General features: G+C 60.3%; 1 protein-coding gene across 4 annotated transcripts in view; it reads right to left on the reverse strand.

Annotated features, from left to right (window-relative positions):
• Positions 1 to 279: 279 nt before the first annotated feature.
• Positions 280 to 12,505, reverse strand: part of BAIAP2 (BAR/IMD domain containing adaptor protein 2) — a 63,711-nt gene continuing 51,485 nt past the window's right edge. For 2 of the 4 annotated variants that reach the window (XM_068977152.1, XM_068977154.1), the window contains exons 10-14: positions 12,112 to 12,313; positions 11,096 to 11,164; positions 10,588 to 10,750; positions 8,766 to 8,800; positions 280 to 960 (exon numbers count right to left, since the gene is read on the reverse strand). In XM_068977152.1, the coding sequence (XP_068833253.1) occupies positions 891 to 960; positions 8,766 to 8,800; positions 10,588 to 10,750; positions 11,096 to 11,164; positions 12,112 to 12,313 (539 nt within the window). In that variant the 3' untranslated portion in view covers positions 280 to 890. Of the gene's footprint in view, positions 961 to 6,286; positions 6,335 to 8,094; positions 8,126 to 8,765; positions 8,801 to 10,587; positions 10,751 to 11,095; positions 11,165 to 12,111; positions 12,314 to 12,505 lie in introns of those variants that run through there. The other 2 variants (XM_068977153.1, XM_068977155.1) reach the window with 2 other exon arrangements.

Raw genomic sequence — 12,505 nt, forward strand, 5'->3', positions numbered from 1 at the left:
CCCCAATCCTGGCTTTGTGTTCTGGGGTGTGGGCAGGCTGAAGGTGGTGCAGGGCTCCTAAGCACCTCCTTGGAGGGTCTGGGAGGTGAGCGAGCGCTGCCTGAGACATTTCCTGACGTAAGGACTGCCGTCACCAACGTGGTTAGCTTGGCTGTATTTCAGCCTCAAACGTCAAATACCACAGACCCAGAAAAGTTTCTAAAATCTTGTATTTCAGCTGAAATAGGGAAGCAGCCAGGGCATCAATGGGGGAGGCCCACCCAGGCCAGGACGCACACAGCTTGGGGACCCAGGCCACAGCACTGATCTCCCTCCTTGGGGCCAGGGCGGAGAGGCGGGCCCCTGCAGCCATTTCTGGGTGGGAGTTTGGGTATGGGCAGGGAGAAGCCCCCCAGACTGCCGGTGGGCACACGGAGACCCAGCAGAGCCCCAGGCAAGAGTCTGCCAGGAGGTGCGCGTCCTTAATAAATCTGTCTTCTGAGACAAAGGGGCCGGCCCGCCCCTCCCCGCGCCCTTGTGTCCTGCCTGCAGGCACGCACAGGTGAGTGGCCTCATGATTGACTGGATAGGGGCTCCCCTTCAGCTACAAGCCGATGGGATGGCGTTCTGGGCACCCTGGAGGCTCCCTGGCCCACACAACAGACATGCCTGATCCGAAAGGTTGGCCCCAGGGCCCGGGGCCAGCCCCCCTCATTCTCCTCAACCACGGCCCAGGTGCCACCTCCTGACCCTGTGGGGAGAGTCAGGGTTCAGCCCAGGCCAGACTGAGGTAGGGGCAGAGGGTTTGGAAGGAGTTAATTCTCTAACAGGGAATAAGCCGATTGTAACAAAACAGGTTGCAGGGCGGGGCAGGGAAGGGGACCCACAGGCAGTGGGCGCAGACGCGGCGGTCAGCTCAGGAGCGGGGCAGACCTGTCGTTGGTCACTGTCGGCTTTAGCTGGACGCTGGCGAAGGGGTTCCTGAGGAGAGGAGAGAAGAGCCATTTCAGTGGTTTTCAGGAGGGGTGCTGCGTGCTGCCCTAGGCTGTGGACAGCACCAACCCCCGCCCAGAGGTCAGCCTCCCAGCTCAGAGCTGGGATGGTGGAGGCCCCGCCTGCAAGGCCAGCTGAGCCCCAGCGCACCACCCTCTGCTCCCAAACCTGTCCTGCCTCGAACCACAGGCCCTCCCAGGACAGGGCGGGTCAGCGTGGGGGGCCCTCTGCTCCTTCCACATGCACCCCAGTCCTCTCTTTGTGGCCCGAGACAGCCCCCTACGAGCTCAGCATCCGAGCTCAGCGTGCAGAACTCCCCCAAGGCCCAGTGTGCCCCCCACCCGCCTGAGCAGCAGCTGAGCCCGTCTGCAAGGACACGGCCATTGACACACAGATAGCTCAGCAGAGGACACAAGCCCGGCCCATGCGTCCCGGGGGTTTGGAGTGGCTGGTCCCACACCCACATGACAGACAAGGCGCAGGCGGTCGTGGCGAAGGGGCCGGCGGGGGGGACGCCCACAGCCCCTGCGGAGGGGCTGACCGTCTCCTCAGAGAGGAGCCGTTCCACCCCTGGGTGCCGAGACGGCGGCTGACGGACAGACAGATGCGCCAGACAAGGGGCTGAGACACAATGAGAGGAGTGCAGGGTGGGGCCGGCGTCCAGCCTCGAGCTCATGGAGGCCTGTCCTCCTCGGGCTCCCAGTGGGCTCGGAGGACCCCACCCGGGCGGGGACAACACAGGACATCAGGCAGCCCCGGGGCGACAGCACGGAGAGCACGGAGGACATGGAGGGCTCAGCACGAGCGGAGCCGTTACCTGGGGTGGGGGTGGCCTTTGGCGCGGCCGGGTGTCCGTGGGAGCTGGGCAGGCACTCCATCCAGGTGCCCAGGAAGAGCACGAGGAGGGGCACCCTCGTGTGTGGCTGAGGACCCGGCACTTTCTGAAACACTGAGGCACACTGGACTTAGCTGTTTAAAGGTCAACTAGGGAGAAGAGGCTGACGCAGCAAAGCATGGCTTCCGCGTCTCCAAGACACTGCCCGACAGCTGGCAGCACCCACGTCGGCCTCGGTTCCACCCCTGCCTTGGCGCATCTGCACCCAGCTGGTGGGGCCGTGGGCTCCCTCCCTCAGAGCCTCTCTCTGGTCTCCTTGGTTCTGGTCTGTGCAGATACGCTTCGGGCAGGGACCGCCTGGCGGTTCTGCTATGACCAGGGTCATGGCCCATGGGACAGGGTGCAAGGCAGCCATGGGGGCTGCTGCCCTGATGGGACTCTGGTCCTGGAGGAGGGCTCTATGCCCTTGGCTGTCCCCAGCCAGGGTCAGGGCAGGCAGTCCCGGGGGGCCTAGAAGTGGGGTAGGTTTGTCCATCCAGAGCTGGGGACCCAGCAGAAGTGGGGACCCAGAGAAGGGAGGATGGGACGCGTGCTGATCAGAGTGGGAGGCAGAAGGGGGCGCTGGCCAAGTGTGTCCCGACACACCTGCAGTCTCATCAGAAAGGGTCGGTGACCAGCCTTGTGTAAATTAGCGAAGTCAGAATGCACCCTTACACCCTATACAAAAACAAAACTCAAAATGGTTTAAAGACTTAAATGTAAGACATGACACCATCAAACTCCTAGGAGAAAACATAGGCAAAATATTCTCGGACATAAATCATACCAAAGTTTTCTTAGTCTCCCAAGGCAACAGAAACAATAGCAAAAACAAACCAATGGGACCTAATCAAACTTACCAACTTTTACACAAAGGAAACCATAAAAAGACAACCTATGGCCTGGGAGAAAACATCTGCAAATGATGTGACTGACAAGGGCTTAATTTCCAAAATATACGAGCAGCTCATATACCTCAACAACAAAAAAGCAGCCCAACCAATAAATGGACATAAGACCTAAGTAGACGTTTGTCCAAAGAAGACATACAGATGGCCAAGAGACACGAGCAAAGATGCTCAACATCACTAATTATTAAAGAACTGCAAATCAAAACTACACTGAGGTACCAACCTCACACTGATCAGAACGACCATCATTAAGAAGTCTATAAACAAATGGTAGAGTGGCTGTGGAGAAGAGGGACCTCTCCTACACTGTGGGTGGGAAACTGGTGCAGACACTATGGGAAACAGTATGTAGAGTTGCCCTGTGACCCAGCAATCCCGCCCCTGGGCATCGATCCTGAGGAAGCGGGAATTCAAGAAGATAAACGCACCCCTATGTTCACAGCAGTACTATCCACAATAGCCAAGACACAGAAAAACCTAAACGTCCACTGACAGATGAATGACGCAAAAAGGATTATGTACATAATGGAATATTACTCAGCCATAAAAAAGAGCGGAATAATGCTATGTTGCAGCAACATGAATGGACCTAGAGATTATACTAAATCAGAAAGACATCATATGATACCACTTATATGTAGAATCTAAAAAATGATACAAATGAACTTACCTACAAAAGAGAAACAGACTCACAGAGAACAGGTGTGGTTGCCAAGGGGGAGGAGGGATGGGTCTGGAGTTTGGGATTAACAGACGCAAATTATTACTTATAGAATGGATAAACAAGGTCCTACGGTAGTGCAGGCAATCATATTAAGTATCCTATGATAAACTATCAGAAAATAATATAAAAAAGCATGTACATGTATGTATAAATGAATCACTTTGCTGGATGACAGAAATTAACAGCGCTATAAATCAGCTACACCTCAATTTAAAAACCGGAAGGACTGGTGGCAAATCCACACTGTCACCTGCACCAGGAAGATCTTCCCCAAGGGGATGCCCAGCTCTCAGTCACACTGCCTGTGTTTCCTCCCCCAAAACAGTGTGGCCATGGAAGCGTGTGCTGTGTACACCCTGCAGGGTCAGAGGAAGCAGGCGGCGGCTGCAATTGCTCCAGGCCTCTGGGGCAACTCTCTCCTGCAAGCCCTGGCCAGAGACTCTGGGGTGGGACACCCTTACCCTTTAGCACCAGGGGAAAGGGCGAGGCCCCCATGGGTGCCCACTACCTTTTGGAACATTCTGTGAAAGAACAAGTTTATAAGCCACTCCGAGGAGGACACTTTAGTGACCCAGGGTGGGTGGCTGGGGTCAACGCCAGGATGACAAAACAGGACAAGATTTGGACTGAAGCCACTGTCGATCCTCCTGTCCTGCAAACATCTGTCACGGCCGGGGGCGGATGCTGGGGCCAGTCAACAGCGGACCACCCAGACACAGAACAAGCACTTCTTAACCCAAACGGGAGACGTCGGTGTGCGCGAGGGTCAGAGCTGTCAGGGTGCTGGGGCTCCTCCCCCAGGGAGGGCCACGAGGCACTCTGGCAGAGGACCAGGGGCTGGGCTCTGTCCCCCTCCTGAGCAGAGACATAGGGACAGCGGCAGCTTTTCCACGGAATCCATCTGTCGTCTTGGATGAGGGCAGGCCTGAAGTCCTGGGTGTGGTGAAGGCAGGAGCGAGCCAGGCCCCCTGCCCTTTGTCCCCTCTTCCCAGTCCTCTGCAGACCCCCTGGCCTGACAGGGTGGGACCCTTGCAGCTGAGCAGCGTTAGGGTCCAGCCTCCCGAAGACGTTCGTCACTGAGGATTTGGGGGAGTCACCTTTGGTTATCTTCTGAATCCACTTCTTGAATGAGAAAGGGGGTGGTTCTGAGAACACCTGGGCAGCGCGAAGTGCGGCTTGTATCCTGGAACGACTCCAGAGCAGAGAAGGCACGGAGGGCAGTTACAGCACGTATTTCAACTTGCGCCCAGACCTTTTCCTCTTACAACGTGTCTTCCACACTTCAGAACGTTGGCCCTTCTGGACTTGCTTTGGTCTCTTCCCCAGAGCTGTAAGCTTGGGCAAAGCTGAGCAAGGTCCCGCAACCAACCAGAGGCGCCTTGTGACACCCCTGTGCCGGGAGAACCATCCGAGGATAGGCCGCGGCCAGCATGCTGTGTGCTCCCCAGCCCACTGTGCCCCTGGGGCTCTGTTCCAGGCAGGGGCCATGCCAGCCTCCCTGGGCCTTCACCCACTTCCAGTACCTCCAGGGGATGAGACCCACTGGGCCCTGATAACTCAGAGGGACCACAGGGGCAGCAGAGGTGGGGGTTGCTCGGCTGGGGGCAGGAGATGCAGGTGTCTCAGAGCACCTCGTAAAGGGAGGGACAGGGGCAGAGGAGAAGGATAGCCCAGGTCATTCATGCTAAGCCAGCGTCAAACTGATTTCCCCCCACACCACAATCTGAGGAGCACTTGTCTCCAGAGAATCACACTGCAGCTCAAGAGAAGAGCAGCAACATCAATAAACACCAAACAACTTATAACCCTGGTGGTTCAGTAGTTAGGACTCTGCACTTCCATTGCCAGCGGCCTGGGTTTGATCTCTGGTTGGGGAACCAAGATCTCACAAGCCACGCAGTTTGGCCAAAACCAAACCCAAAACAAAACCCAACAAAGGTAGCCAAGAAGAGGGAGGGTCCAGGCCCTGCTGGAGTGGCCCAGATGCCCATAGGGAGGGTCAGCATCACGGTGACTCTCAAGGGGGTGAAGGGACCACCATCTTGGTAAAGGGCCATGTGTCAGCTTCACACGGCAGTCTTCCCAGGGAGCGGGGCTGGGGTGGGATGGGGAGAGCAGCGCTGCTCTGACCCAGGCACAGGCACCCAGAGCAGTGGGTTCTCCCCACCCGGCTGCCAGTGCTTGCTTTCCAGAGGTGCCAGGGAAAAGACCATCACCAGGTGGGAGTTGGAGGCGGCCACTGGGGCTGAAGCTGGAAAGCCTGACATAGCCCCTCAGGCACTTTGGGGCAGAGGGGAGGTGAGCGTGGGCACAACGGGCAGCAGAGCCACCGCCTGCTGGGCAGAGGCGTGTGCCTGCTCCCCCCACATGCCTGTGGCTCTCTCCACAGCCATGGCAGTCCCCAGACCCGTCCTGGTCTCCCTAGCCCTCAAGGGGCTTTGATACTCACCAGCCCAGGAGCCAGCCAGGCCAGGTTCAGATCCATGCCCAGAGACTGGTCTGAAGGGCACTCAGCCCAAGGAGCCCAAAGCCAGCCTGGCAGCTGATCACCAGGCTCCACCCCGATTGTGGCCAAAGCACCCAGCAGAGGCACAGGGAACCCAGACAGAGGGGCAGGTCAGACCCGCCAGCTTCCAGAGAGAGGAAACCCGAGAGCCCAAGGACAGGTCCAAGGGAAGCAAAGGCCGGAGCCGAGAGCAGAGGCAGGCTCAGCAGACCCCGGACCCCGCCCTGGCCCAGGTCAGAGGGTCTCCGGAGCTGCTGGGAACATAGGCTGACCAGCACAAGAAAACCGGGGCAACTTACTAACTCTAGTCAGGGGCCGCTCAAAATCTGGCCACTTCCACATCGGCACTGCAAGGAAACACAAGGGTTGGTTGGTGCGGGTAGAGTGGCGGGGAGTGAGGGCTGAGGATCCCGAGGATACGCAAGCTGGATGGAGGATGGGGGCTCCTGGCAGTTAGGCACGCTGCCTGGAGCCAGAACCACCAAACCCGGGGTCAGGCCCACGCAGCTCTCACTGGAGCGGGGGCCTCCCCAGCTGTGCCCAGGGAGAGCCATGTGGGCCAGCACTATCTGCACCTTGGCTATTCTGTCGGCAAGGTGGCCAGGCTTGCACGAGGCCCAGAAGCACGCAGCGAGGCTGGAAGGAGGCGCCACACTCAATTAGATGCAATAAATAAAACTTTTATTCAAACAACTGCAGTACAGGGCACAATTCAGATTAAAAAAAAAAAAGGGAAAGGAAACAGGAAAAATATTTTCAGCACTTTACATCTTCATACAAGTTTTGCAGTTTTGTGTCTACATTCATCCATTGAGCATGGAATCCCCTGGATTTGAGATCTTTTAGCAAAATTAGAACACCAACATAGAAGGTTCCTTTTTTTTTTTTTTTTACAAAGGTCCGTGTTCTGGCTTTGTTTTCTCCTTAAATTATAAAACAGGGTCTGTCTGCGTCTTGAGCTGCTTCTCTCACACACGCTACCAGGCACGTCCTAGTCCACGGGAGGGGGCAGGAGGGTTTGGCTAAACCACATCAGAGAAAGGAGCGTCCACAGCTTCACGGGGCTCCCGCGGTGGGAAGGGCAGAGCAGCTGCGCCCTCGCTCACTTCCCAGATTCAAGGCGTGAGGAGGCAAAACCAGTAGCCACTCAGTCCAGCGTGTCTGCTTCTGAAGCCACCGAGACACACAGAGAGACGAGAGCGTTTAGGGAGGATGCGGCGGGGTGCCCAGAGCCGCCCTCGCTCCGTCACAGGCTGGTTAAGAGAAACGATTTCCAGAACACGTGGGGGCGGGGGTGGTCTCTGGAGGTCTTTGGAATGTCCGAGTGCGGCCGGGCCTCCTCCCCGCCAGTGCCCTGTGCGGTCGCGGCCATGGTGCCCAAGGCTGGCACCGCGCTCTGGTCTGCACATCATTCAGTGGCGTCGGGACCAGGGAGCCGTCAGAGACCCGGCCTGGCAGGCAGGTGTGCGGGGCCGGGGCCTCCCTCACAGGAGCGGCCAGCTTCCTCAGGAGGCTCCCCCGGCTCGGCCCCAGCCCCTCTCTGGGTGCAGCCTGGCAGGGCGCCCCGGGGTCCAGAGCCTCTCGGAGCCTGCAGCACCCCCTCTCCCGACACAGGTGCCAGTGTGCGCGGGGGTCGGGTGCGAGATAACAGTGCGTACACCGGAGTCCATGCATGTCTGTTTTTGTTTTTCAGGAAAAAAAGAAAAAGTCCTTTTCCTGTTTTTCATCTTTTTGTTGTTTTTTTTTTGGCTTTTTTGAATTTTTCTTTTTCTTCAAACTTTAGACCTGGCTCATGGTGAGCCTTCAAAGAGGGACAGCGCGTCATGAGCACGGCGGTGGAAGGGGGACTGCGGCGAGGACGCCCCGCCTGGCGGGACGCGCGGGGGCGGGTGTGTAAACACGGGGAGTGGATATGGGGCAGCACCATGGACCCTGGGGGATCAGAGTCTGGGGTCACCAACCGAAAGGCGGGGAGGGGCCAAGTGGGAAAGAAAAATGACCCAGGAAGACACCGACGAGAGCGGAGGAGGAGACCGATGGAGACCAGACAGCCCGGGGGGCAGGGGGGCGGCGGGAGCTCTTCTGAGCAGCTGCCCGGTCAGCGTCCTCACACTGTGGACACCAGCGTGCCGCTGCCGCTGTGAAACAAAGCACAGGACGCTGCCGGGCCGCACGCCTCCCCGCGGCCGGCCGCCTGGCCCTAGGGAGTGGGGCAGGAGACCCCAGGGCCAGGGCGCAGCCCAGCTCGGGGCACGGGCAGACGAGCCCTGCTCCTGGCCAAGAAGAGATGCCTGGACGCCAGGAAAGAGCCGGGCCGCGAAGCAACCAGGCCAAGGGGTCACGCGGCGGTGGTGGGCAGCCCAGGGGCCTCCCCAGGAGAGGAGAGACCCGAGAGGGGCTGCAGTGGGTCCCTGGCTCCAGCCTGGGCACAGGGCCAGTCCTGGCTCCCACTCACCCACAAGGGGAGCACGAAGGCAGCTCCGGGAGGGGCCTCTTTCCCCATGAGGCGATATCCGGGGACCCCCGGCTGGTGCCAGGGGTCAGGGCATCCTGCACTGAGGGCCCTGCCCTACAGAGCAGACTGGGGAGGGCACAACGGGGTGAGGGTCAGAGACCAGGCACCCCAGGCCCCGCTCACTGTCTCAGAATGGAGACACTGTGGTCTCCAGCCAGGCTCCAACCGAGCAGGCCTGGGAGAGGGACCACCCGACTCCAGCTTCCGGTAGGACGGCTCCCCACCGCCCACAGCTCCCGAAGACGAGTCTGAAAATCTCTTACCTGCTCACGGCCCGCGCCCCATAATCATCCAGACCCTGGTGAGGAAGACAGAAAGCGTCAGGCTGGGGAGCCAGGGGCTGAGGCGGGGTCTGCAGGACAGGGGTCCCTCCTGACCCCAGGGTGTGTGATGCTGCCTGCGGCTGAGGACACGAAGTGCCCCTCCCACCCCCAGCAGGGCCCTCCCCGATTCACAAGGATGCTTCCTTATCTGGCCAGTGGCCAGTGGAGAGCTCACACAAGACAGGTCACCTGATGACCTCCTTCCGCACATGTTCCCTGTGGCCCTTAGCCGTGAGGGTCATGTGATGAAAATCCCAGCATGTGAGGGCTTCCTGGAGAACCCAGAGCCTGAAACCGTGGAGGGTGGGATCTGGGTGGGGAGGCTGGGCTGGCAGAAGCTGACGCAGGGAGGGCGGCCTGCCTCATGCAGGCCTGTGCTGGACCCTGGGCCAAGCGTCCGCCTGAGCCCCAACACTCCCACTGTAGCTGCCTGGCCCCAAAGAAGCTGCTGCCCCAAAGCCACTGAGGGGTACTGGGGACACCTTCCTCCACTCTCTCAGCTTCAAAACCAAGTCCAAAGACTGGAATGCAAGAGCAGCAAGCAGAGGTCAGACCCCTCCAGGCCTGGCCAGCTGTGCCACGCGGCCTGGGTAGGGCTGGAGAGGGACTGGGGTGTCTCACAGCTCAGCAGGTGGGCCCCATGACCCGAGGTGCCACAGCTCCCCCAAGGCTGGATCCGCCTCGCCCTCCCTGCTGTTCGCCCTGACCCAGCCTCACTATCTCCAAAATGTTCCATCCAAAGGCCCAGCCACACCACCCACCTCGCCCCACTCACCACCTAAGTTGTCTCAAATCACGTGCTCACTGTGCCTAAATCATCAGTTCCCTAAAGACACCCTGGACACCTCATACGGTGCGCACCAGCTGAGCCCTCCTCATGGCAGGGAGGGGTGGGTGAGGCCGCTCATGACAGCCACCAGCCACGGACATCTGGACAGGGCGAGTCGGCCACCACGTTCCCAGAGCCCTTCCCTGCCTTGCCCACTTCTGATGGCACACTGTCAACATGGAAGGCCCCCGGGAGCACCCCCACCCCCCGTTGTTGGGTCAACTCTCTGTCTGCCCAAATTCTAGAGAAATAGGAGTTCTCTTTGATTCCTCTCCCCCGACCTGGGTCCCCTGGCCCCCCAGGTGGAGTGAGGCCCTGACCTGGAGACCAGCATGGAACAAAGTTGCTGGCCCCTGCCCACCATGCCACCACAGCCAATGTCCTGGAAGTCTGGGCCCTCTCCAGCCCATGAGATCCCCAGCAGAGCTGTGGGGACCGTCCACACTCACATCATGGGCCCACCTTGACCTGAAGACCACCCTGCACTGGAGGACCCGCTGGGTACCCAAGCCTTGATCTTCCCCCTCTGGCTCCCTGGTTCCAGGTAGGCTGACCACACATGCCTGGTCCTGCCTCCTAAGAGCCCAGACGCATGCTAACTAGAAGGTTCTGGTCACATCTCAGGCAGAGACAGGGCACTCAGCCACAACTGCAGGAGCTTCCTGGGTCTCAGGGAAGGGGCTTCTCCTCCCAAGAGGCGGCGTCCAGAGGGATCCCCAGGCTGGGGGGAGGGCAGACAGAGGGGTTACCGCGCTCCTCTGGAGCCCTGAGACTATAGAGGACGCTGGGCTGTGACCGCTGAGCAGATCACTACAGGGGTGTGAAGGCCAAATCCAAAGCTCCAGAGCACCAGGCCTTTTGGTGGAGGCACCCTGAACCCGCCCACCTACAGAACCCGCCCACCTACAGACCCTGCCACGGCCCCGCACTCACCTGCGAGAACGCGGGCACGGCCACGCTATAGGGCCTCTGCTTGAAGGCGCCGGCTGTCTGGGTGGGGAAGGCCCGGGAGGACGTCCCGTAGTCGGGGGGCGGGAGGGCCAGGTCCTCCTTGTCCAGGAGGTTTCCCGTGCTGCTGCTCTTGCCCTGCTGCAGGCTGCGGGGGTGGGCAGGGCGGTCATCCAGGCCCACCTGGGCCCCCTGCTTCCCTTGGCCCCACGGGAGGGCGGAATGGAAGGCGGCAGTGATGCTGCCTGGGGGGGCCTGGGCTTCCCCCAGCCCCCGCCCCGCCCCCTCTTAAGAGCAGAGTGTGAGGCATGCCAGGGTGGTAGGGGGAGCCCAGTTCACCCTTGCAACTGTCTCGGGTGAGCCCCTGCCCCACCCCACACAGCTCTCAGACACCTCCACCCCTCACAGCACCTCCACACCCCTGGACCCAAGGGTCTCAAACGTGCAGCCCCTGCCCCGAGCTACAGGCCACCTGCCCCGTCAGCATGCTCACCTCATGTGCAACCTGTCCCCGCCGTCGTTGTCTAGGACTCGGGTGTAGGAGAAGGGAAACCAGCCCCGCCTGGAACAGGAGGCCCCGTCAGAGTGCGTTAGCTGGCCCCAGGTCCCACCAGTTCCCCCGCCCAGCTGCACGCATCTGAGGAGGGGGCACAGCAGGGGCTGTAGGTAGGCGGGTTCAGGGTGCCTCCACCAAAAGGCCTGGTGCTCGGGAGCTTTGGATTTGGCCTTCACACCCCTGCACACACTCCAGGGAGACCAGGAGACCCCACTGGGGCATCCATCCAGCTCTGAGCCACCCTGCCCTGGACAGGAGTGGGGCTGTGGGTGAGCGAAGGTGCCAGGACCGAGCAGGGCTCTAACTTCTTCAACAAACAGGATGGGATTCCTGGCTCAGCTCCACATGACTGCAAAGCCACAGCCCCAACAGGAGAGGCTGCCTGGAGCCCCCATGGGAGGGTGCCCCTTGGCACTCAGAGCTCCCGACCCAGGGTGGCGCTTGCCAGGAGGCCAGAGCCAAGCTCAGCCCAGCCTCTCCCTTCCTGGTGGAGGCAGGCTGATTCTGCCCCGGGCAGGGATCTCTCAGCCCACCAAAAGACACACGCACGATGGTGGTGGGTGGTGGGGGCAGTCGGAAGGGACAGCCCCCGACCTGGGCAGCTTCTGGCTGAGCGAGAGCCAGGTGTTGGCATAGCCTCTTGGCAACAGGTGTCAAACTGAGCTGTGAAGGTGAGGCCCGTGACTCAAGGCCACTTCTAGAACGCTCACAAGGGTGGCTCACGTGCACAGAAAGGCTCTGGGGTGGAAGGCTGGCTTCTGACTGGGAGGCCACGCGCACACGTGGGGTGCCGGGCTGAGTCAAGGGACATAGAAGTGAGAGCTGGTGGGGGCCTGCGGCCACGTCTGTCCCCCCTAATGGACCTGTGGGACCTGGATAATCGGTCTGAAGGAGGACCCAAAGCCAGGACGCAGGGACCCAGGTTGGGAGGCTGACGCCCCCGCCAGACTCACATCTTGGTCTTCTCGCTCTCGCCGTAGTGCCAGCCGTCTCGGGCCTCGGGCACCAGCAGGGTGATGAGGTCACCCTCCTTGAAGCTCAGCAGGGTGCTGTTGTCCCCGGCCGCATGGGAGAAGATGGCCTTGACCCGCATGCGGCCGTTGCGCTCCAGGCCAGCGGCCATGGAGCTCGAGCGCGGCAGGGTCTTGTTCTCGGCTGCCAGGAACGTCAGGGCAGGTGTGAGGGGGAGCTCCACCGCACGCAGGAAAGAGCGTGGTCACCCTCCTGTCAGCTCAGCTGTCCGACCGTGGGATGCTCAGAGCCCCCAGGTGGGCCTGGAGGTGGGCGGCCCACCCTCATGGATGACTGCCAGGCCTCCAGGGCTGTCTGGCTCAGACTCCGGAAGGA

The sequence above is a fragment of the Capricornis sumatraensis genome, chromosome 8 (genome assembly GCF_032405125.1).
Source record: "Capricornis sumatraensis isolate serow.1 chromosome 8, serow.2, whole genome shotgun sequence".
NCBI lineage: Eukaryota > Metazoa > Chordata > Mammalia > Artiodactyla > Bovidae > Capricornis > Capricornis sumatraensis.